The 22548-nt window shown below is 39.1% G+C and overlaps 1 protein-coding gene across 5 annotated transcripts in view; it reads right to left on the bottom strand.

Moving 5' to 3' along the window:
* Nucleotides 1-22548, bottom strand: part of slmapa (sarcolemma associated protein a) — an 89819-nt gene that overhangs the window by 51502 nt on the left and 15769 nt on the right. For all 5 annotated transcript variants that reach the window (XM_080890591.1, XM_080890590.1, XM_080890592.1 and 2 more), the window contains exons 2-3: nucleotides 6830-6977; nucleotides 4373-4445 (exon numbers count right to left, since the gene is read on the bottom strand). In XM_080890591.1, the coding sequence (XP_080746717.1) occupies nucleotides 4373-4445; nucleotides 6830-6977 (221 nt within the window). The remainder of the gene's footprint in view (nucleotides 1-4372; nucleotides 4446-6829; nucleotides 6978-22548) is intronic.

Raw genomic sequence — 22548 nt, 5'->3', positions numbered from 1 at the left:
CTCACCCTGACTATTCTGAGAAATGCCTGCCCCCCTCCACAGCTTCTAACTTTTACTTCATTTCTCTTCTGGTTTCAGAGGAAGCAGCTGATTCTTCTCTACTTTTCCACGGAGCGCATGAAGTCTAAGACTAACTTGCTTTCTTCGTCTCTCCGCTCCTCCCCTCTGAACAAACAGCTGAGTTTCTTCCTTTAACTTGTGCAAGGTACTGTAGCTCCACCCCTCCTGGCACTCACTGTGAGGAAACACTCCTCTCTGCTGCAACTATGACTCTTCACTACCTTTATCATCTTGTGGGAGGTCAAAGGTAGCCTGGATAAATCACTTGGCAACTGATTTATCATCTTTAATCCCAACCTATTTTTGAGCTGACATTTTATTGTCCTGCTCACCTGGCTGGAAGAGCAGTGAATCTGAAAATGAAACACCCCCATTAACCACATGACCACAAGTATGCGTGAGTGTTTTACGGAAATACGGACAGCAGTAACAGACTGATAGGGGAAACAAAGAAGTACTATTGTTGTGATCAAAACAATGACACGAGACGCATGCACAGGCCAGACTTTAATAATTCATAGCTCAATGTTTACCTTATAAAATTAACTTTCATTATTTTAAAGAAGTAGTTCAACAGAGCAATGCAGGAACACTAACACACAACTTGCTCGAATTTATTCTTTGGATCTGTATGTGTTTTTCTGTGTCTCACCACATAAACAATATTGTGGGAAAAAATGACTTCACAAAGGCAGAAAACTGCTGATCCTCACTTACAAACATTTCTGGCCACAAGTCATCCAGTGAGGTCACAACAGGTGTTTTAGATTAGATGGAAGACCGAATAATAAGGAAACACTCCCACGTTGTTACCTCCTATTTTAAATGAACTATAATTGAAGCGGCTCCAGGGAGCTGTGCTGTTCAGAGGACTTTATGGAGACTTCTGAGCATCAAACAGCAATAAAACTCAATACATTTTCATTGATCTATAAAAAGTATTTAATATTATAGAGAAAATGTTTAGAGTAAGAGATGACGGCTAAATAGTTATCAGTATGTGGAAATGGATACTGCTGAAAAATACTTATGGGGAAGCACAAAGTCCAGTCCTGTGCCTCATATGTTTTATATTATATAATAATGACATTGTCAGTTATCAAAACTACTTTATTTGTCAACAACACTAATTTACATCACTGTGGGCAAAGTCTAGCACAGATTATGTAAACAAAGTTTTCACATTACTAAAAATTTTTTATTAATGTTTATTTAGTGGTTGTTTGAAATTAGAAATGCAGTATCAATGTGGAGAAAGGGGATATTAAATAAAGATGTAAATCTGAAAATGGTTCAGTTTGGGGAGTATCTTTAAAGGGTTATAAGGAGAGTGGAGTTCATTATATAGATAAAGATGTTCATAAAATAAAATTGAAGCATAGTTATGGTTATGAAACTGTCGTTTTTCGTCTTCTGTGCATTTTCTTTGGTCTTTGGGTTTTTTAAATGAAATTTAGTTCTAAACGTGCTGCTATATAAAAAGTGTAATTTGCCTTCTTTCTATTTGATTAATTTCTTTCTTGTGGACATTTGTCACTATCAAAGTTTTCAAAGACCCAGCTTTGGTTTCATGTAAAATTGCAAACACAGTAACCATCTTTATAAAGCTGTAGGCAGATCTCCAGAAAGCTAATTCTAATACCAGGGAGCTGAGACATTCTTCAGCTATTAATAAATCTTCTGACATCCCTCCCCTTCAGCAGCACTCTAGAGACAGAGTCCAACTGTTAGTTAAATAAGAAGAGCTGTTTGATTAAAGGAAATGGTTAAAAAAAAAAAAAAAAAAAAAAAAGTGAAATTTGACCTGTTGGAGGTAAAAAAAAAAAAAAAAAGTCAAATGTGGTCCTGAGACAGAAGGTAGCATCATTGCTCTGTAAGTCTATGATGCCGTAATTGTTTGTTTTGTTTTTGTTTTCTTTCCTGCCTGTCCCGTTTGGTTCTTTTGCCATCAGAATTATTGTCTAAAGGCAAAGAAAGATGCCCAACGGATTTACTTTGCCAAATGGACAATCCCGGCCTTGCCGTATTGGTCTATTTGATTCACCTTTGCTTTTATTGTTTATTTTATTTTCACTTGCTACACATGGGACAGACATGACTGGGGGAAAGAAAAGGGAGAGAGAAAGAGAGGTAGGGAAAGAAAAACAGCGGGGGAGAGGAACTATGATAAAGGGCAAAAAACAAAAACCAACACAACAAACAGACAAAAAATGCTGTAATTGTTCCCGTAATATTCCAATATATTGGGAATATAATATCAGATGCTGAAGGTCAAAGGTCAAACTAGAGACTACAGTCGTTTCCCCACAGAACATGTTGGACGCTTCTTTAGATCTCAGGTAAGCACCATTCACTTTCATGCATTATTGACCATGTGGATAAAATACTACCGTTGGTGTTAATTGATGGACTTCTTAAACCTGTGCTGAACTACAATCCAAACCTGCACATCTGAAAATAAACCAGGACAATTCTGTTACGGCCTTTTTATTTTACTCAGTTTTCGTGTGGGGGCTTGTGTATGTTACTCCCCTCCTGCCGCCTAGCAGAGGGGGTCGTAACAATTCATCACAACTCACCACTAAAATACCACACATCTGCAGTGACAGAGAGACAAGGGAAAAAATTACAGAGACTGAAATGATTTTGTTCCTGTGCAAAGACATACTAGAAACCAGAAAGTGACTGATGATCACTTGTTCAAAAAGCAAAATTACTCATAATTTCAAATCAGAATCCTGGTAACTAATATCTGATGTCTCACAAATGTCTTAATGGATTATTCCATCCAGGTTATTTTTATATTCCAATTCTTATTGATTTCACTTCCTAGTTGTGCATCAGAATCTTCACTTTGTGAAGCTTTGTTTGTGACAAAAAGCAGTTGTAAATGAAAAGCCGTCTTTCCAGGTTGGGAAAAATGTATCACACAATGTCCAAATTTGGATAAACAGTCAAAGTAAGCTCTAAATGCATCCCAAGACCTCAGCTTTATTCATTAGACAAGTGTGTGGCCTGTCATCTAGAGATTTAAACATTTGATTTCAGTAGTTGTCAGTAGTAATGCTACGTGGTTACTTAAACAAAATATTCATATTATACTAAGTAGAAAACCAGTTAACTACCAGAGGTGACACGTTATGTAGCCACATGGCACAAGGTAGGAGCCCCTCTCTTTCAGTGACAAGAAGTTCAGTGTCAGAGCAAACTGAAATAAAACCACTTGACCACAGCAGTGTTTTCCGGTCCTCTGTGTGGAAGGAAGTGCTAGCACTGCTAACATTAGCTAGACTTGGCAAACTAATCTTAAAGTCCTGCACGTGTGACAACATGAAAGTGCCGCACATTTTAGCAACATGTAAAATACAGTTTGATTCCTGAAGAACGTGATTAACAGTTACAAATAGATCTCAAACACACACATTTTTAGGAACAATAGTCGATCATTAGATTGGGCTTGTTTGAATTATTTGTGAATGTTTTCATACTGTTAACAACTAATTCTTGGTGTCCTTTAGTTTTGCAACCCAGCTTTTTGTTTTCTAGCACAGACAGCATGAACAAACCAGACCCAAGACTCCGGTCAGCGTGGCTGATGGGTTTACCAGACTGGAAGCTGAGCAGCATGGCAGCATATGGCACTGCCCAACACAGCACTGAGCCCCAGTAACACTAATGTCCAGCCAATTACAAACACACAGACACGCAAGTGGGACTCTGAGTACAGTAGGAAGTTCCATGCTGGGTCAGCGGCTGGTCAGCTACAGCCCATTTAACACAAACACACACAAAGAAAAGCAAAGACACATGTAAACACTCAGCATGAGTCAATATAAGAAAAATGGGGGGGGGGGACCCTAAAACTCAAATGAACAGTTGATTCAAAAGGTTATTACACAGGCCAGAATTATTAACACACACTCGCAGACCCTTATCCTCAGCTCATTAACTGCCCTCATCGTCAACTAGACTGATAATAATCACATCACTACACAAGCAGAAAGTGTGTGTGTGTGTGTGTGTGTGTGTGTGTGTGTGTGTGTGTGTGTGTGTGTGTGTGTGTGTGTGTGTGTGTGTGTGTGTGTGTGAGTGAGAGAGAGAGAAAGCATTTAACCTTAACCAGACAACCATTAAATCAGCAACAACATCTGGTTAAGTCTGTATCAGTATACTTTTGCTTTAATGAGCAGCAATAAATCCCAATTTTTCAGAAGAATGTGTAGTGTAGAAACTGTAGAAAGCTTTGTTAAAAAATATAGTCTGTTATTACTACATAAACAAATCTTCATGGATCAATGTGAGTGGTGCTTACTCGCTTCGTCGGCGTGCCTCCATCCCATCAGGTAGGAAGAGTTTGATTGTTGACACGATGCAGCCATGGGTGACTGCAGACAAAAAGAGAAAAGACACTTCAATATTGTTCATATGAAGAAAACGAAATAAAACAGAGCAGAATGTTTACATATACAAAGTCCTGGATCATCAGCGAATATAGAGACTCTAGAGAATCCATGTCAAACATGCATCCCGGGCTGACTATGTGTCAAAGTTCCTAATTTTTAAGGAAAAGATTTCTGCCTTTCTGGCCCATATTAACAAATCCTATGAGGTATCAAATTTCATATTATTGAAGGTTTTCTGATATAATTAGGTATGGTTCAGAGTAATCACCAGTAGCTCACGAGTAAAAGGCAATTTTTTCACCAGTAGCTGCAGAGCTGTTGTATTACCACTACCTTCAGCCCTGTTGAAGATTATTCCACAGATTGTCAAACACATGGTGAGTCAGTGCCTGAGTGTTTGAGCGTATGTTGCTTCTTTCTGGGGCTGTGCGATATGACCAAAATCTCATATCCCGATATAAGACCTCTATCATCCTGATAACGATATAAATCACAAAAATGTTACACTTTCTGAAAATTCTGTGAATCTCGGGCAGCTTGACTTGCGTGAAGTGTTTTCAGCTGGGCGTCGTGTACATGGAGTCGAATGTTTTAACCAATGCATGAAACTATACATTTTTAGACATAAGTTGTAATGGCCGCCATTTTCTTTGTGAGTATTTATTACACGGCATGCTGCGGGGAAAAGCCTGTTCTAACGTTTGAATCTAAGGTTTATTTTTTAGCACCTGATGGCTCTTTTTTGCTTCTCATCCGTAAACACTATGCATACTCTTTCACGTGATTCAGTTTATTTTAAAAAGTCTCAACAGGATCTTGAGCTTTATTCTGAAAGGTTTATGTGGAAAATAAACAAGCAGACACGCAATGGTTTTGCCGTCGCTGTTGTTAACGACAACGTGTAGAATAGAATAGAATAGAATAATCCTTTAATTGTCCCACAAGGGGAAATTTGGTTGTAACAGCAGCCAGAAAGACACACATACAACAAACAGTACACAGGACACAGAACAGAAACAGACAATTTTTCTTACATATTTACAAAAACAGGCGCTTGTCCGTCCATAGTGTGGTTATATTAAATATAAGAGAAAGAGAGAACTTTAAGAAATTAATATAGCCACTACAGTGACCATCAAAACGGTGAAAAAAATAAAATATTGCCATAAACAGTAACTGCTACCAGGTCAAGCTTGTGTCCTGTGTGTCACAACAAAGAAGTGGTTTGTTTTGAGCTAAATAAAAGCACACGTGCTGTAGTGCCTGGATCAGCATGTGAGCTGACTGTGTGCAGAGGCACACAGATGGACAGAAAAGAGGGAGTCACATGGAGGGACTGGGATTTTTAGATCAGGTCATCCTGAACCATGCCTTAGTTATGCGACAGACTCAGGTGGCTGGGGGACTTCCCATGATGCACTGAGCATTTCTTCTTTACTCCCGTCTTTTCACTAACTGTACGATAACATGCCACTATCATCTCTATTCTTGTCCGTTTTCTCTTTTCCCTCCTCTCACCCCACAACTGGCCACAGAAGATCCTGCCCCTCCCCAAGTCTGGTTCTGTTTGAGGTCTCTTCCTGTTAAAAGAGATTTCTTCCTCCTCGCTCTTGTAGGGGATCATTTGATTGTTGGTGTTCTCTTTCTCATAATTGATGGGGTTCTTATAGTACAAAGCAACTTAAGACAACTATTGTTGTGAAGGGGTAGTGTTAATAGAATAAATACATATCCTATTTCCAGTATACAGAGACTAAATTTGTTTAGACACAGCTTTTTGTCGTTTTGCTTATTTTTTTAATGCATAACAACAGTTCCCAGAACACACTTCTCTAAAGCTATCGGGCTTGTCATGCATGCACTGGCGCAAATCCAGGATGTGAAAACAAAAACGTGTTTCTAGACCCTAGTGACTTATTTTCATATTGCTGATAAATTAAAGTAGTTATGAGTCTCTTCTGGTAAAACAAACTGTATATTTTTTATTATATAATTTAACTTGATATAATCTTCTAAAATCTGTAAAAAGGCATAGATCAGTCTTTTTTTTCATAACCTCTGACAGAAGTTTAATGCCTGTTGGAACTCCAGTATGAAAATGGCTTAAGTAGAGCTGAAAATCTGACCTTAATATGCGCTCTCTGGTGTGTATGTATGCATTAGCTCATATGACCAAAGCTAAATGAGCCCAGAGCCATCCTTGAAGGTTAGTCAAGTGTGATTACTTGACATGTGTGCATTATTAACTATAAGAGTAAGGAAAAATCCTCTGTCCATTATGTATGCTGACTGAGAAGCATAAAATATGTGCTTTGCCCCATAATACATCACTGTATGTCATCATATTCCACATGTGATCTTTGTACCTTTGCGTGTGTTCTCAGTGACGTCGACGCCAAACTGGATGATGTCGCCGGAGAGGACCTCACAGGGCGGACTCTCCTCCGAGCCACGACTCAACCTCTGGCTGTTGATGAATGTCCCATTGCTGCTTTTAGTGTCTTGCAGGTAGAACTGAAACATGCAAAACAACAGGTCACAACCATGTGAAGAAAACTGACACTTATAAACAAACATGAACAGAAAACTCTAAATTGAAGAAGAGTCGAGTTAAAATAGATCCCCAGATTAAAAGAGAAATAAATTATGACAGGAAATATGAAGCTACGGCTCATAATGGCAGAAATTATATTTCACAACCTTTTGGTAGTATGATTTTCATATTGTCAAACAAATATTAAGTATTTATCAGTAATCAAAGCCAATTAAATAGTATATTTTTGGAAAAGAAATGTCTGCATAAACTATTTCCTTGTTTTCACCAGTGGTAGGATTTAACATGTTACCAACTACACCCTCTGGAACCTGGACACTGTTTGCTATTCACCAACAAAAACAACCAATATAAAATAAAAATGCACTACAAATGACCAGGCCTCAAACTGATAAAAACATGTACAATACAAAGCTAAATACTTGGTGTATCCAAAAAACAAAAAGAAAGCAAAAACACACACAAAATGATCTGACCCCCGTCCAATGAATTTCACCAGAACATAAAACTGAAACTTTTGACATGAACTCCCCTGGAGCAACGTGGGGTTAGACGGCACCAAAAAAAATATTCTGCTTTGTTTACCTAATTATTCATGTCACCCAACCACAACATAGCCTCACAGTTACAGAGCCACCTGTCACCATCGATGGCTGCAGTCTACCTCCTTGTAATACACAGATTTTACAATGTTGTATTACCGTATTTTTTGGACTATAAGGCGCACCGGATTATAGGGCACATTAAGCGAAACAAAACAGTCAGATAAGTCAAAATTTACTCAACCCATTCTTCTTGCTTCCTCCACTTCCGTACCATTGATTCATTAATGTTGAATTCTCTCACAGCTGCTCTATTCTATGTTGTTGCAGTATATTAATGACTAACCTCATAATGTGGATGGATTATCTCAGTTGTTCTCCTGACTGAAGTTTGGTCCGTTTACAGCATCCTGCAATGCGATTGCATTTGTCCCTTACCATTGGGAACCTTCGCGTTAACTTTTATTGACTAGAAAGAAGTTAGCGTTCATCCTGCAGCTTCACTGTGTTTATGTTATGCTAACATAGATGTGTCGCTAGCGATCACGAAGCACATCATTACATGCCAGCTAGCCCAACTTCAGTAACCCTACAAAATACACTCCTGTTTAGTTTTCTGTCTTCATTTATGTTGGAAGTGGTAGCAGTGCTGTACGTTTTAATTTTTTCAGAAATCATGTTTAGGTGGAAAATAGCGAGCGCCGTGTACCACATAAAATTGGTTCGAGGTCAATAAGCACAACCAGGATTCATACATAAGGTGCACCGGATTAAAAGGCGCACTGTTGATTTTTGAGAAAATTAAAGGATTATAAGTGCACCTTATAGTCTGAAAAATATGGTACAAGCACAGCAGCTACCCAGAGATGACCCTGGTGAGGCATAGGCACAAGGTTTTATTTTTCAGGGGAGAAAGAGGAACTCATCTTGGTTTGTAAATTCCCACTGTAAAACCTCACAATGAGCATTATTTGCCATCAACATCTTTTTGTTTTAAACCAGAGGTGAAGAGTGAGGGACACTGGATTCTTGTATGTCAATCACAAAGTAGAGGGTAATGGGAACCACAGCCAATAGCATGTTGTGTTTAGTAAGTCTCACGGTACTTTGTGAAATAGTCAGGACACAATTTTCATCAGACCAGATGTCATATCAACTAGAGATAGACCGATCCGACATTACGTATCGGTATCGGTCCAATACTGACCTAAATTACTGGATCGGCTATCGGAGAGAAATAAAAACTGTAATCCGATCCATTAAATATCACAAAAGCACTTCACAAAACTTGCGACATGGCAGAACTCAGCTTATAACTTTAGCACATCGGAGCAGTATGCGTCACGTGGTACAGCGGCTGTGGCGTGTGAGACCTCTCGACGGTCTGGTTGAGCATTTGGAGCCTCGCTACCAAACCGGAATTTCATCTCTGAGAACGTTATCCCAGAGAGAAGTAAAGCAAGTGTGTAAGTTCATCTCTGAATGTTCATAAAGCATTCCCACGTTAAGCTTATGACTGCCTCTCATTCTCTCCCCCTCCCTCTCCTGCTGCTACTTCAATCATGAAACTAATCAATGATCAGCTGATCGGCTTTTCAGTCGCGAGTCCCGTCTCTCTTGTCTGTTTTTGGCCCACTTTGCATGTTTATGCTTGATAAGCTGTTGTTAGAATTTATTTAATATTGCTTTCTACACCAGGATCCTTTTCTACGTAGCTGACGGCTGGTAACTGTGCAGGGGCAGGTCTAGCAAGGTTTTGCCAGGGGGGCAGGTAGGGCGTTAACAGGGAAAGGGGGAAAGAAATACTTTTCTTTCTTATTCTCATTTAAAATGTCTAGCTTTTGATAAATAATTATCTGAATCTTACACCCAAAGTTTTAATCTGATGTAAAATGTATAGAAGTCTATTACTAAATATAGTAACTATTAAGTCTAATATATACCCTAGTAAGCTATAGTACTTTTACCTTTGGGAAGGTACCATCTGTGCAGTCTGCAATTCTGTTGAAGAAAGATGTTGAATCTATTTAATTATTGTAGAAAAATAATTGATTTCTGTGCAATTTTTTTTTAACATTTATTTTTTATTTTACACGTGCATTAAATTAAAGTAGATTACGTCGATTAAGCATCACAAGGCGGGGGGGGGGGGGGGGGGGGGGGTTCCCTATTCATTTATTTATGTATGTATTTATTTTTTAACCTATTAGTTAGGTTGTTTAATATTTCCGCTAAGTACTCTTTAAAATACCAGAATAGGAAGGATGGTGTAGGCTTAAGTTTATTAGATTGATCAGTATTGCTGAACTATGAAATATTTTGGGTGCAGTGTATTTTTTGCATACAGATATAACAGAATAGCTTTATTGTTTTGTTTTTTAAAACTTGAGTATGAACTTATACAAAATGCAGCAAAATATTTAAAAAACTGTTTTATTGATTAAAAAAATACACTATATCGGATTCATATCGGTATCGGTAGATATCCAAATTTATGATATCAGTATCAGACATAAAAAAGTGGTATCGTGCCATCTCTAATATCAACCGATTTGCATCCATGCACATTGATTACAGATTTTTTTGCCCCTGAAGGAGGGATGTTCGATATAACGATATATATTGGATGACGATATAAAAACGTATATCGTTTGTTTTGTGGCGTCGTAAAATAAACTCTTTACAGCAATATTTTTTCATCGTTTTGATGGTCACTGTAGTGGCTTTATTAATTTCTTAAAGTTCTCTCTTTCTCTTATATTTAATATAACCACACTACGGACGGACAAGCGCCTGTTTTTACGTGTTGTCGTTAGCAACAATGAGTGTAAAACAAGGTAACAAGTCCGCTTGTTTGTTTTCCACGTAAACCTTTCACAATAAAGCTCAAGATCCTGCTGAGGCTTTTTAAAATAAACTGAATCACGGGAAAGAGTATGCAGAGAGTTTACGGATGAGAAGAAAAACTTCACGCAAATCGAGTTGCCCGAGATTCACAGAATTTACAGAAAATATTACATTTTTGTGATTTATATCGTTGTCAGTAAATGTCTTATATCGGGATATGAGATTTTTGTCATATCGCACAGCCCTATCCTGAAGGGCAAAAAAGTTTGGAGGCTCATATCTCATGTCTTTCACAAATCAGAGATGTCATCCTCTGCTAACCATTACAAAAATGTCATACTTTAGACCACACGCCTTATAAATCGTGCAGGTTGACACCCACCAGGCCCACAAACAGACAGACATAGCTACTCTGAAATCACCCAGGGACTCCCGCAGTCCTGTTTCAAAGCTTTAAGATGACTGTTTTCATCATCACCATTTTGGCATTTTATAATCAGATGTCACAAGCGAGGGTTTGTGACAAGCAGAGGTCGATGTTTTGAGAAAATTCAGGCTTCTCCCTGTTATCCATCTTTTATATACAGTCTATATACACAGAGAACACCCATGATGGTAAACCATAAACAAGAAGCCAAAATCATGTTCGTTCATATGATTCAGGAAACCCATGCAGAATATCTTGATTGATATCAGACAGGAAACAACCAGTCAAAACAAAACACAAATTAGAGCAAACACAGATATTAACAGCTAAAATTGAAACACAAACGAGCACACACAGATAAAGGTAACACAGACACAGCAAAAATTACACACACACACACACACACACACACACACAGATAACGATCTGATCTGGATGCCCGGGGCCTTTTTGCCTGTTGTTCCAGGAGTTTCATTCATCAGCTTTCAGCTCTCCGTCATGACTTGAAACGCTCTGTCCTACCAGAGAGAGAGGAAGGAGGGACTGAAGGAGGAAACAGCAAAAAACAAGCCACGGAGAGAGAGAGAGGCTGAGGCTGACTGGCTCACTTCGCTGTTTATCCCACTGCAGTGTGAAACGAAAAGCTAGCAATTCACACCTCATGATAGCTATACACTAACACACACACACACACACACACACACACACACACACACACACACACACAGTTACCTCCTGTCCCCATGGTAACCTGGAGATGGGGAGGGAGGGACCTAACTATAGAGCTTTTCACCCAGCAACACCGCACACACACGCACACACACACACACACACACACACACACTATGCGTCACATATGGCTCTCGCAGACTTACATTCTCACGCACATACACAGAGAAACCATGACATCATCCACCTGTGAGCTGCAGACAGCGAGTTCAGTCTGCTGACTGTGACGCCTGATTTCTCATAGAGCACCTGAGACGTGGACTTGTTTCACAACATATATTACGACATGTCACACAACCAGGAAGTAACAATAAAGCAGAGCACAGAAGCAGCAGACATGGTGAGTAAAACGATGCCAAAGTCATATACACAGAGCACAGCAGGGATAAAAAGAAAATCGCAGCAAGAGTTTCATGAAGAAAAAAAATATGCCAAAAAAAGTTTTATATCAATATAAAATGCCACAATCCCACATGTGGGAAGTGGCGGGTAAAGTGAGGAACGTAGAACTGCTTTTGGCTCCTCCTTTATTCACAAGGGGTTGCACTTCGATCTGCACTTGCGTAGACTGATTTTTTACACTCTTTGGCCCTCAGAAGATAACACTCTCAGTTGTTTGTGTCTTGTTCTCAAACCAGGAACCTTTTGTGTACAAGGCAAATGTGTTAAACACTACACCATAGAGCCACTATACTAATGCCACTATGTTAAAAATCTAAATCTGCAAAATAATTATGTCACTAAATCTTTGAAATAAATCTTAGTAAACCTTTGTCCCCCCTTTACATCCATGTATCTATGGGGGTCATCTGGTCACGAACCAGGATGCTCAGATGTGCACCGTGTTGCTGATCTATTAAAGGTTGTTTTTGTTGTTGTTTTTAAACAATCCTAAAATGAATCATTCACCATTTGTGTGTCAACCAGCTCCAGCTTCACATTATACTGTCACAGCGCCATTTTTACTCCTTCAGTCTTTTTCTTGAAAATAACACAAGAGGTTACTTGGGCTGAATGTTGTAATACTATGTATTCACTTGCACACTCCTAAGTAGTGTCTACTTTGAGTCTTTCTTTGATTAAATTTGGTATTCAAATTTAGGAAGTACTGGGATCAAATTTCTGATATCGTCATGCATCTACCCAGAAGTAATCAAAGCAGTCTGTGAGGCATCAGCCACACTGGCCATCATCCATTTCACTGTCCTGAAAACTTTCCATAATGACTAATAAGTGGCTAACTATTAACAAATGCGTGAGTGAATGAGCCATTAGTTTATTACCAGGTCACTGAGAGGAGAAAACAGACCAGCTGGCTGTTTTAAGGCTGAATTTAAGTTTGTTGATTGGACATTTTATCTGATTTAACATTCTGAAATGAAGACACAACAAAGAAGATTCCAGAGTGACGCACTGTGGATATGAGCTGAGATTTCTTCCATGCATACCAGTATGAGAGAAGGAATTCTTTCCCAGTTTAATCAGTCTGCAAACTCAAATACCACAGAGCAGGATGAGCTACTGTCTTTTCAACTACAGTTCTGCAATCTCTTCTAAAGGGTCAAGAAACTCAAGTAGAAAATGAAAATAATGTTTGTCAAATATAATATTTGTTTAATAACATGCAGGTATATATGTTTGTGTTGTATAGAGTTGTCCACCTGCTTTGTTGGGATTTCTTGGAAAAAATAGCCATGTGTTGCGTTTTGTTGTTTGTTTAAATTTTGACAGTGCTGGTCCACAATCACCAAAAAACGTAATAAAAAAAAAGTAATAAAAAAGTAATAATGAACATTTAAAAAGATTGATTACTAGAACAGTTTCTTCCCCCCCCCCAAATCTGCACATCATCATCATATGAATGAAGCACTTTTTAAACCAGAAGCTGGACCACCAGCATTCCTGCAATACCTCCACCCACCATCAGAGCACTTCTCAGGAAAACACTGCATCCCTTTATCCTTCTATGTCTGTTCTCTCTCCATGTCCCTTTTCATCCATTAGTAGTGCCAGCTAAACAAACATCATGCTACTCCGTTTGGATTTTACTTTGCTCTTAGCTTCCAAAAACAGTACACACCATCAGCTGGCAGCTAGCCCTGCAGGCACAACAACCACTTAACCAGTCAGCAGGTCAACGCATGACACCAGTTTGTATCAACACTACAGACAGATTTAAAGAAAGTAGCAGTCACCTGATGGATAAACCCTCCCAGAATCACTCGCAGGAGTCACCCTGACTCCTGGAACAACTAAAAATAATTCCACCTTAGAGCAGGACATCCAATATTGGGATTTAATGCAAACAAGATCCAAGGTCTATGAAAATATGTATACTAACAAATAATTAGATGACCTAATCTAGTCAATACCTTAAGAAAAAATAGCAAAGATAAACCCAGACACCAAATAATAGTATTCAAGAGAAATTCCAGTGTAAATTCTTCAGTTTCCAAATCAACTAGAACATGCACATATTTGTTTCATCACTAGCACTGCAGCTCCCATACAAACAGATAAAGCGGATTATTCCTTCATTAGCAAAATATGACAAAGTACTTTTACAAAAAGCAGCACCAAACATCCATCACTGCAGGAGTCTTGGGCCAGTCAAGACACATTTCACTCTCTAGGAGGCTTGATAAACAAGTTCTTGAAATGTCAGTGCCAGTCATAAAACAGAAGCAAGGTGACTCTACCACATGCAAAAAAACTCATACAGGGTTTAAAGTGGGCCTGTTATGCTATGTTATTTCTCAAATGCTCAAATTAAACATGGCCAAAGTATCAAATAATAAAGTCAGGGTATTTACAAGTATTCCCTGTGAGCCATCAGTTACTTTAAATTTATCTAAGCCAGAGACACAATGAGAGCAATCAGTGGACAACTCTACATCAGCAAAGATGGTAGTAAAAGTTCCAGGTGAAAAGTTAAAATTTTAAGCTTTTATTAAAATCAGACTTGACTAGTAATGTTATCAATTGCATACAATTGTTTTATGTTCCAGTAGCAAAAATTTAATTTACATAGCTGGTAGGATGGCTGTCAAACAGAGGTATTATTGCACAGCCAAAGGTGTCAAACATTGTTTTGAAAAATATTGGCGCAAAGATATTTTAAACATGTAGTAAAATAAAAAACAAAAGTGAATTAGGAGATGAAATCACATATTAGAGAGCTGTGCTATAAGGTTAGATGTTAGCTATCAATCTGATGCTCAACACAGAAAGCACTGATGAGTTACAGTGGGGCAAAAAAGTATTTAGTCAGCCACCGATTGTGCAAGTTCCCCCACTTAAAATGATGACAGAGGTCAGTAATTTGTACCAGAGGTACACTTCAACTGTGAGAGACAGAATGTGAAAAATAAATCCATGAATTCACATGGTAGGATTTGTAAAGAATTTATTCGTAAATTAGGGTGGAAAATAAGTATTTGGTCACCTCAAACAAGGAAAATCTCTGGCTCTCACAGACCTGTAATGTCTTCTGTAAGAAGCTTTTCTGTCCCCCACTCGTTACCTGTATGAATGGCACCTGTTTGAACTCATCATCTGTATAAAAGACACCTGTCCACAGCCTCAAACAGTCAGACTCCAAACTCCGCCATGGCCAAGACCAAAGAGCTTTCGAAGGACACCAGGAAAAGTATTGTAGACCTGCACCAGACTGGGAAGAGTGAATCTACAATAGGCAAGCAGCTTGGTGTGAAAAAAATCAACTGTGGGAGCAATCATCAGAAAATGGAAGACATACAAGACCACTGATAATCTCCCTCGATCTGGGGCTCCACGCAAGATCTCATCCCGTGGGGTCAAAATGATCATGAGAACGGTGAGCAAAGATCCCAGAACCACACGGGGGGACCTGGTGAATGACCTGCAGAGAGCTGGGACCAAAGTAACAAAGGTCACCATCAGTAACACACTACAACGGCAGGGAATCAAATCCTGCAGTGCCAGACGTGTTCCGCTGCTGAAGCCAGTGCATGTCCAGGCCCGTCTGAAGTTTGCCAGAGAGCACATGGATGATACAGCAGAGGATTGGGAGAATGTCATGTGGTCAGATGAAACCAAAGTAGAACTTTTTGGTATAAACTCAACTCGTCATGTTTGGAGGAAGAAGAATACTGAGTTGCATCCCAAGAACACCATACCTACTGTGAAGCATGGGGGTGGAAACATCATGCTATGGGGCTGTTTTTCTGCCAAGGGGACAGGACGACTGATCCGTGTTAAGGACAGAATGAATGGGGCCATGTATCGTGAGATTTTGAGCCAAAACCTCCTTCCATCAGTGAGAACTTTGAAGATGAAACGAGGCTGGGTCTTCCAACATGACAATGATCCAAAACACACCGCCCGGGCAACAAAGGAGTGGCTCCGTAAGAAGCATTTAAAAGTCCTGGAGTGGCCTAGCCAGTCTCCAGACCTCAACCCCATAGAAAATCTGTGGCGGGAGTTGAAAGTCCGTGTTGCTCGGCGACAGCCCCAAAACATCACTGCTCTTGAGAAGATCTGCATGGAGGAATGGGCCAAAATACCAGCTACTGTGTGTGCAAACCTGGTAAAGACCTATAGTAAACGTTTGACCTCTGTTATTGCCAACAAAGGTTATGTTACAAAGTATTGAGTTGTATTTTTGTTATTGACCAAATACTTATTTTCCACCCTGATTTACGAATAAATTCTTTACAAATCCTATCATGTGGATTCATGGATTGTTTTTTCACATTCTGTCTCTCACAGTTGAAGTGTACCTCTGGTGCAAATTACTGACCTCTGTCATCATTTTAGGTGGGGGAACTTGCACAGTCGGTGGCTGACTAAATACTTTTTTGCCCCACTGTACATGTAGCTGACCAGCCAGCAATGCCTCTCTCTCTCTGTCACTTTTCCCCACCCATCTACCCTAATACTGCTAGCCCAAGTTCAGAGGAGGACTGCAGCTTTGAGATGAGTGATAGTGGTGCAGCAGTGCTTGCACTACAAAACCAGGCTCAGATAGAGGCTTGCTGCACCTTCCTTCATATGGAGGGAAAGGGGGCACGACTGTTGTTTACATTCAACAGTTTCCTATAGGCTGACTACTTCTTGTTGGTCCTGGTTTAGGATATTGAGAGATCTGTGCTTTAATTCAGACATCTGTAACAGCATTATTTAGATTATTTAGATTAAAGTGTACGTTTTTAAGGCACATACACAACTGTGCTACCGTGCAAATTAATTATGTTTGAGAAAGGCAAGGAAGTGCATACTCTGCATGTGAGTGTGTAGTCTGGGCTTTAACTGTCTATGAGCACAGAAGCCCCGCCTACAAATGAATGAATGAATGAATGAATGAAGTAACCATCGTTTTATTTATTTGTTTTAAACACACACATCTTTGTTCTCTACAAGTTCCACGTTGACAGTGATACGTTTTTTTGGCACTGATCTGAAGTCATAGTACTCTGACATTCTTGATATAGAGTCAGAGCCAAGATTTACTTAAACGCTTTTTAAACAGCACTATGTATCTGACATTGTAAGCTGTAATCTGAAACACCTGATTATATTTAAATATTTTTAAAAAGTCCTTGTTGAAAAAAAGTGTTTGATAATCTTAAATTATTGATAAGATATGAGTTATAGATTAGCTGGCAGGATACAAGTCTTAAAACTGATGTGATGCAATCAAATGGAGAGAAGATATGTCACCGTGTTTGTGTACTACAGCAGCATCAACGCCACACTGAGGTGTACCTCAGTAATACTAGTTGGCTAGACCCATGGCAGACCAGACAAGCATTCATTGGCGTCATCTGAATAATTGGTTATCAGTCACATTTGTAAGTCTACTTTAAAAAGACTTTAGGTCCAATCCTGAAACAAACCGTGGCTGAACTATGGAGCTCGTTTCACTTAACAACAACAACAACAACGACAACGACAACTTCTCGAGGTTATTGCAGCAAAGTTTTTATTGTAGCCTTTTCCAACAGTCTGATCCAGGATTTTTTATTTATTTTTTTTTTATAATTATCTCTTTTATTGGGACAGCTGTTGAACATAACAGTAGTTTGCCTTTTTACACTTTCTTTGCTGTCACATTTTAACTTATAATTGAAAAATAAAGAAGACAGAAAAAGAAGAGAAAAGAAAAGAAGAAGAAAGAAAGAAAAAACTAGGTTTAGGAGGCAGCAGGGCAGGTAGGTTTACGTAGTACTCAGGGTTGTAACATCATACACAAAATCACACCTCATATGCTTAACATAGTCTGTCCATTTAGACCATATTCCGTAGAAGGTATCCCTCTGAAGTTTAAGAGAAAATGACACTTTTTCCCCATGGTATAGATCTCTTGTACAGAATGTATCCAGTCTTCTATCGTTGGTGGTTCAGGCTTAAGCCATCTTCTCGTAAGAGGCTTTTTACTTGCAGCCAGAAGGATATACAGGAGTCTTCTGTCATTGGAATTCAGTTTATCCACTGGTGCATTGCACAAAAATATGGTCTCAAAAGTTGAAGGAAAAACAAATGAAAAAACATTTTGTAAATGATCATGGATTAGAGACCAATACTGGCGAATAACTTTACAGCGTTAGCGCCGTTAGCGCCGTCTCCCCCACATCTCCAACATTTATCACCAATTCCTCGATATCTTTGTTGAGCAGGGGTAATGAAAAATCTCATAATGCTTTTCCAGCAAAATTCACGCCAAACGTTAGACCCAGTGGTAGCCCAATGTATCTTGCATGCGTGAACGCAACACTTCTCTGTAATTGTCAAATTACCCTCCTTTTCCCACTTCGCTTTAATATACAGAGTGCTGTCGTTTTTACACCGCCGGATGCTGTTATATAATTTAGAAATAATTTTACTTTGCACAGGATTTTTTATTAATACATTTATTAGTACTGTATGGAAAAAAAAATACAACAAAAATTGGCCAAGTAGCCAATTTGCTTCATCTGAGAATCAACCAGTGGAAATGCCATCGATGGCCCAAAAAGGCTGGCAGCTGGGCAGTCAATTCGATGCCACACTTCTTCTTTTTTTTTTTTTTTTTAAACTTAAAAAAATGGTTCTGTTGAACCCTGTGAAGTTTTCTCTCTCTTATGTTCAAGATTTCTTAGCTCCAAGCCCAACTCCATCAACTCAGTTTCACTTGTGATGGCAGCGCACCCAAGTATGACTTCGACAGGAATTCAGCAGAGGACTATGAAGACTAAATTCATCTTTCGCCAATAAGAACCCCTGAACACAAACCTAGATCTGCCAATAGCTGTTCTTTGGATCTGCTCAGGACATAACTTGTTCAAACTCTAAAAAACTATTTTAAGTAACTTTCACATGATATTTGCCAACTTCCACATGAGCAAAGCCAGCCATTCAAGTTTTATACACATTTAGTACACAGATGGCAGTAGCATGTTCTGCCATCGCTTCTTTGGCGTTTAATGAGCGATTTGTACCCAAAGTCAAATACTTTTTTCTCCCTCAGCATGGAGCTGACATGTAAACCCAACATTCACAGGTTTATAGAGCATGTTTCAAAGAAAGGCTGCAGATGGAGAGAGAGAGAAAGCAGGAGAGCCAGCTGACTGGAGACTGGACTCCTGCCACCATTTCCATAAGAGGCCGTTTGCTGCTGCTGCTGGCAAACAAAAAGAGTGTTTTATCGGCGTGCTCATTTCTGCAATAGTGTCTGCCTTACCTTCAAAGGTGAATCTTAGTGCACAAATGTTTTGCTATAGACTTCACTGTCTTTAACAGTTAACATTACCTCCTTAATTAAGTTACACATTTTTCCATACTGAATATAAATTTAAGACAATAAAGAAACAAAAAAAAGTGCCAGAGGCTTTCTAGTTTCCTCTCCTTAAAGTGTGAGGATTTGACTTTTTTCTTTTTGGGGCATTTTTTAGACTTTATTGGACTGGGACAGTACAGAGCAGACAGGAAACTAAGAAAAGAGCAAAGAGGAACAACATGTAGGAATCAAGCCCAGGATTCCTGCAGCCTTTTGTGATATGGATCTCCAGCTCAACCAAGTGAGCTATAGTGGCATCCCATTTTTGCTTATTTGTTTTTTGTTTGTTACACTTAGGAAACCTTTCCATTTTTGACCTAATATATTAAGATAGTATTCTTCAAAAAGAAGATCTCCTTCAAGGAAGCTGGTGGGAATCATTTGTAACTAGAGCTGGGCGATAGAACGATAACGATATGTATCGCGATATAACTTTTACTCGATAGAGAAATTAAGCTATCGCGATAGACCTCGCCGCTCTTGTCCTCTTACAAAAAAAAAAAAAAAAAAAAAAGGTCAGCCAATCCAAATTAAGTAGCGCAGAGCCGAACCAATCACAGCCGCAGCGTCACGTCGCGTGACTTGTTACGTACAGAACAAGTGCCAAGCCGCACGTGTGTTTGTTTGGGAAGCAGCCAGCGGGTAATGGAGCCAGCACGTAATGGAGGAAATGAGTGTGCCGACTAGAAAAATCAACCGAGCGTGACCGAAGAGAAAACAGATGATGGTTCCAATGCCGGAGAGATTGTCGAACGGAAGAGCCATAGAAGTTCCGTAGTGTGAAGGTATTTCGGCTATTTCAAGTCTGACAAAAAACAGAGTAGCGTGCACTGTAAATTGTGCCGAAAGCAAGTCTGGAAATACAATAAACTGGTGCATGCGTCACACTGTGCGCCACGTTATTGTTTCGGTGAAATGAATTTCTACAATACTGTTACTGTTAATTCTACTCTCTGCAGTGTTTAAATGCTTACATATACACACAGTTACTGTCCGTCCACACATACGACTCGGTTCTGCTTCTATGCCCCAGCTTTGTTTACTTTTCCCCACCGAGGCTTCTAGACTTCTGATTGGCCAACATTTCTGCACGGTTAGGAATCTAGCGCCACCTGCTGCTTTGGCATGTTCATAGCAGCGTTTTCTTTCATTTCTCCCTTTATGTGTGGACGGGATTATTTTTAAAACGAAAACGGAAAATCTCCGTTTTCAAAAATACCCGTGTACGTGTGGACGTAGCCTCAGTCTCTGACTGGAAGCGCTAATTCGTCATTCGGCTTTTGTCAGACTAAAGTAACTGTTAAAACTGTTTGAAAAGCTAAGCTATACAACAAGGAGAGATTGAGAATTTCCTTTTAGTTCTCAGTTTATTTGATATTGACAAAAGTTAGTCAGTTTTGTCTGTTCTTCTGTAAAACAAACTAAGATTTATTTTTAGAATTAATATTTTGTTTCTAAGTGGAATTGACAATTTAGTCTGTTTCGTTTGTTCTAGTTTGAAACTTAAACGCTTTAGCGGCTGCCTTTTGTGTAGTTTGCAATATTTGCCTTTATTTATCTGAAAAAGTCTCATGTTCCTTAAGTACATCTACCCTGTTGAACTTATTATGGGAAATAAATATTTAAATAAAAACAAGCTGCTGATTATTTCACATTTTACTTGTGAGCAACGGCACATTTAAATCTTACAAATATAGTTATTTGGCTTATATCGTGATAGATATCGTTATCGCCTGAAATGAAAAAACATATCGTGATATGAAAAAATCTCATATCGCCCAGCTCTATTTGTAACCATGCAGACTGTTTTATTTACATACAAGCCCATATAAAGAAGAAGGTATTAACTTTGTTATTACACCTTTGAGGTAGCAGTTGAGATAGTAGCAGAGGCAAATCCAAAAATGACCCCTGACAAGAAAGCTTAATTTCTCCTGTTCAAGAGACCAGGCTGGGAAAATCTCATTCATATTGTTTCTGTTATTTTTCATAGTTTGACATTATGGCATCTGCTGTGATGCTTGCATCTCTGATGAAGTCTCACAAGTGTCAGTTTTGTTTTTATAACTAGATGGTTTACACTGAGTTTGTAACTGCAGACAAATAATCAAATAATTTGGAATACAATATTTTTAATTTACAAGGTTGAGATGGCTCTTTTGACAGTACATATCCAAGATAAATTATCATAATTGTAATATTTCTGACACAGTCAAAATTGAGTTGAATCAAGTACAATCAGGGACCTTGTGAATCAGAACTGAATAAGTTGTAGAAATCAGTGACAATACCCAGCCCTAGTGGTCACTGTAAAATGGTAAATGGCCTGTATTTATATAGCGCTTTACTAGTCCCTAAGGACCCCAAAGCGCTTTACATATCCAGTCATCCACCCATTCACGCACACATTCATACACTGGTGATGGCAAGCTACATTGTAGCCACAGCCACCCTGGGGCGCACTGACAGAGGCGAGGCTGCCGGACACTGGCGCCACCGGGCCCTCTGACCACCACCAGTAGGCAACGGGTGAAGTGTCTTGCCCAAGGACACAACGACCGAGACTGTCCAAGCCGGGGCTCGAACCGGCAACCTTCCGATTACAAGGCGACCTCCCAACTCTTGAGCCACGACCGCCCCGCCACTGTAGGACTGCTTGGAAAGAAACACAAGGGTACAGGCTGTATTTAAAAAAGGAGAATTTATTTTTTTCTTAAAAAAGAAAAAAACAAATTAAAAATACACACAGCCACAGTGGCACTCTTTCTAACTCAACATTTTGATTCATCAAAATCAAAAGAGTCATACAGTAGTGGCAGAGTAGAGTCAACCATACTCTGTTGCTAACAAAATGCCGTTATTAAACTGCATCCATAAACCATACAGGTGCTAAGTAACACACTAATAAAAAATCTAGAATTTAACTCATCAAAACTGGAACATAAACTTCTTGGATCGTCATTATCAAACAACAAGCCATATTGTTTGCCAGACGATGTGATTTAAAATATTTCTGAAGACACAGATATGGTGGACAGGTCCAATTCAGTACCTTAAGTTAGCAGAACAGGTAGCTTATGGCTGTCCATGTATTTATACCTCATAATCAGACAGTGACTCCCCTAAATTCAAATCTCAAAAGAATACAAATAGGTGAGTAACTTTCTATGCCAGAAGAAAATCCTGACAAT

Source organism: Rhamphochromis sp. 'chilingali' (assembly GCF_963969265.1).
Source record: "Rhamphochromis sp. 'chilingali' genome assembly, chromosome: 9".
Classification (NCBI taxonomy): Eukaryota; Metazoa; Chordata; class Actinopteri; order Cichliformes; family Cichlidae; genus Rhamphochromis; species Rhamphochromis sp. 'chilingali'.
This window is presented reverse-complemented; position numbering and strand designations above follow the sequence as displayed.